The sequence below is a fragment of the Microtus ochrogaster genome, chromosome 8 (assembly GCF_000317375.1).
Source record: "Microtus ochrogaster isolate Prairie Vole_2 chromosome 8, MicOch1.0, whole genome shotgun sequence".
In the NCBI taxonomy this organism is placed as follows: domain Eukaryota; kingdom Metazoa; phylum Chordata; class Mammalia; order Rodentia; family Cricetidae; genus Microtus; species Microtus ochrogaster.
Genome location: NC_022015.1, coordinates 38770697 through 38773912, shown reverse-complemented (window position 1 = coordinate 38773912; position 3216 = coordinate 38770697). Strand labels below are relative to the sequence as shown.

The following is a 3216-nucleotide window of genomic DNA, read 5'->3' as shown; positions in this document are numbered from 1 at the left end:
CTCCAGAGCCAGCAATTATTTTTTAAGATCTGAAGAAGTAGCGCAGAAAGTAGAGGAAGTATCAATTGTGGAGGGTTTTTTTTTTTTTAGACATAAAACTGCAACTTTGTCTCGGCTTGTTTTTTTGTTTTTGTTTTTGTTTTTCCCCTCTCTCTTTTTGAAACTCCTCAGGTTCCTGGCATACAGGATCCAGGACTGCAGTTTTGTGGGAGGTCAAATGGTTAAATGAAGCTCTTTGGGCAGGAGAAATAAGAGGTTAATGAATTAGGTTAGTCACTGGCAGGATTTGCAGGAAGAGGTTGGTGGATGGGGACAGGCAGAAGCGGGACAGGGTGCACATGCTGCAAAAAGCAGTCCAGCTCCAGTACAAAGTGGAAGGGAGCTGGTCACACCCTTCTCTAAGCAGAACGTAATTTTGACCCAAAAATGAACCCAGCATGTGCTTCAGACTCAGGTCCAGCTCGTGAGTGTCCCAGGTAGGAGGCACGAGCAGCGGAACTCTGCAACCCCCCTTTTCCCTCCACCGTGGTGACTCAGCATCCGGGGCGGGGCGCGGTGCCCCTTATAAAGTGAGCGTCCCGGAGGCCTGTGAGGGCTACCACACCCAAGATCCGTTACCGTCTCCGCAGCTCGGAATTCGTGCCTCCGTCTACGCAGCAGCCAGTGAGTACACGCTGCCCTGCTTCTGCAGACTACCAACATGCAGCTGGTCCTGGCCTGGGCTCCCTCGGGATTCAGAGCTCCCTGCACGGAGCCGGGCGAGGGGAGACTTTCAGGAGGTCTTGGGAGGCCCAGAGCAGGGAGGGGACCCAGAAGGTGGGGCAAGAGGGTGCACTACTCTGAATCCTAGTCACCCCACTTCTCCCAACTAACATCCTTCTCCTGTGATCCCCAGTGCCGCCGTACACCATTGTCTACTTCCCAGCTCGAGGTAGGAACCAGGGACTGCAGAAAGGGGAGGGGAGGAACTGCAGCCCACTGTTCCCATCCATCCTGGGGAAACTCCAGGTCATCTTTGACCCTTCTGGTTACAAGGCTGTGCCTCCTTCACCGTACCCAGGCCCGCCCCCCACTTTGCTTGGGTCTATACACTGTCCCCAAACCCTTGCTTGCCCTGACTCTCTTTACAGGGCGCTGTGAGGCCATGCGCATGCTACTGGCTGACCAGGACCAGAGCTGGAAGGAAGAGGTGGTGTCCATAGATACTTGGATGAAAGGCTTGCTCAAGTCCACCTGTGTGAGTGGCACACCCTGCGGAGGGCCAGAGGTGGGGCCTTTGGAGGGCTGTAACTGGGAGACCGCAGCCTCACCAAGTGTTGCCCCCTCCCCCAGCTGTATGGGCAGCTCCCCAAGTTTCAGGATGGAGACCTTACCCTGTACCAATCTAATGCCATCTTGAGGCACCTGGGCCGATCCCTTGGTAAGTCCTGAACCTCAGGTGGTCCAGCCAGTGGGCAGGGTGTGGTGGGGGCATCCGTCCTGGTTTCAGGGTGTCTGCCCTCCCAGCCACTCCCACTAGACAGCAAAGCAGGGACACACAAAGATTTGTTTGTTCAAGCTGTGGTCCGCCTGTCCTCACTTCCTGTTGCCTCTCAGACCAGCAGACAGCCTGGGGGAAGGGGGCTGAAGTGGGGAAATCAGATGTCAGTCATATGCTGTCTTTCCCAACCTGCAGGGCTTTATGGAAAAGATCAGAAGGAGGCTGCCCTGGTGGATATGGTGAATGACGGGGTGGAAGACCTTCGCCTGAAATACATCACCCTCATCTACACCAAATATGTGAGCCTGGACCCCTCCCCCACACAGTGGGTGGTGTACAAGCAAAGGGGCTTTTTGCGCTTTTGGCTCCATCCTTTCCCTCCCTCTGCCAGGCTGCGTGAGGCAGGGCAGTATGAAGAGGACCAATAGATAGCTTCGGGAGCGGGAGGGGCTGGTGGTGGCAGATAGTAAGAGTATGTGTGCCCACAGTGTGTGGGTGTGTGCATAGGGGCAGCAGGCCAGGTCCTAAAGCCCTGGAGCTGGATTGAACCTGGTGTGGGGGAGCGGTGCTGAAGAGTCTGTTTGTGGGTGGGTCTAAAGGTGAAACACAGAATGATCCTCAGAGGTGCCCGCTGGAGAATTTTACAATAATAAAGATAACAGATCTTAGATGGGAGAGTTAGCAGAACTGGCTACAGGCTTCAGCAGGAGGGCTACTCCAAGTTCGAGGCCAAGCCTGCTCTGCTGTCTGAGTTGTCCTGGCCAGCCTAGGGTATAGACGGAGATCTTAGCAGGAATGCAATGGTAGAAAGGAGTGGGAAAGAATTAGCCACCGAAGTAAACGAGACCAAGGTCATAGCCTGGGTGTGGGGTACACGCAGAGGGGCGGCTCCTCCGGGGTGCGTCCCTGGGGGTGGGGTCTATCGAGAAAGGGTAGCATTCATTATAGGGCAGCAGGATTCCAGTGCCCACTGCCCTGTGAGGGTGGGAGGACAGTCCAGCTTTGGGGGTCTCCCTGGCAGGAGGAAGGGAAGGATGACTATGTGAAGGCCCTGCCTGGACACCTGAAACCTTTCGAGACCCTGCTGTCCCAGAACCAAGGAGGCAAAGCCTTCATCGTGGGTGACCAGGTGAGCTGCTCCTTCATTGCCTTATAGATAAAGCCAGTTGTAAAATGGAGCAGAACCACCAGAGGAGGGGTGGGGTGGGGCGGGTCGACTCCAGCCTGCTCCCCACCTGGTGATATCCGCACCCTCCACCCTTGCAGATCTCCTTCGCCGATTACAACTTGCTAGATCTGCTGCTGATCCACCAGGTCCTGGCCCCTGGCTGCCTGGACAGCTTTCCCCTGCTCAGTGCCTATGTGGCACGCCTCAGTGCCCGGCCCAAGATCAAGGCCTTCCTGTCCTCCCCTGACCATGTGAACCGTCCCATCAATGGCAACGGCAAGCAGTAATGTACGGGAGAGACCAGAGCTGCCTGTTCTCCTTTCCCCAGCACTAATAAAGCTTGTAAGACAGAAGAGGTGCTGCAGGTGCTGTTTCCTGGGCAGGGGACTCCACAGTTAGACTGGGAAAGGGCAGAGGACCAGGAAGCTTGCACCCTAGAGTGGGACCAGGGCATATTCCTACATAATGTTTGCTGATCTTTAAAACAGGAAAAGGGGAGAAATAGGAGGAGGGATAATGTAACGTCTAGTGAGGAGAGCCTCGTGCTGATTGGCCAGTCAGTCCCAGT

The 3216-nt window shown here is 55.3% G+C and overlaps 1 protein-coding gene across 1 annotated transcript; it reads left to right on the top strand.

The window, feature by feature from the left end:
• The first annotated feature begins 523 nt into the window (after positions 1-523).
• On the top strand, positions 524-3001 carry LOC101982378 (glutathione S-transferase P). The gene is made up of 7 exons (XM_005351641.3): positions 524-663; positions 896-931; positions 1131-1237; positions 1333-1420; positions 1676-1779; positions 2502-2609; positions 2747-3001. Coding segments are annotated over exons 1-7 (633 nt in total). The 5' UTR covers positions 524-662; the 3' UTR covers positions 2936-3001.
• The last annotated feature ends 215 nt before the right edge of the window (positions 3002-3216 follow it).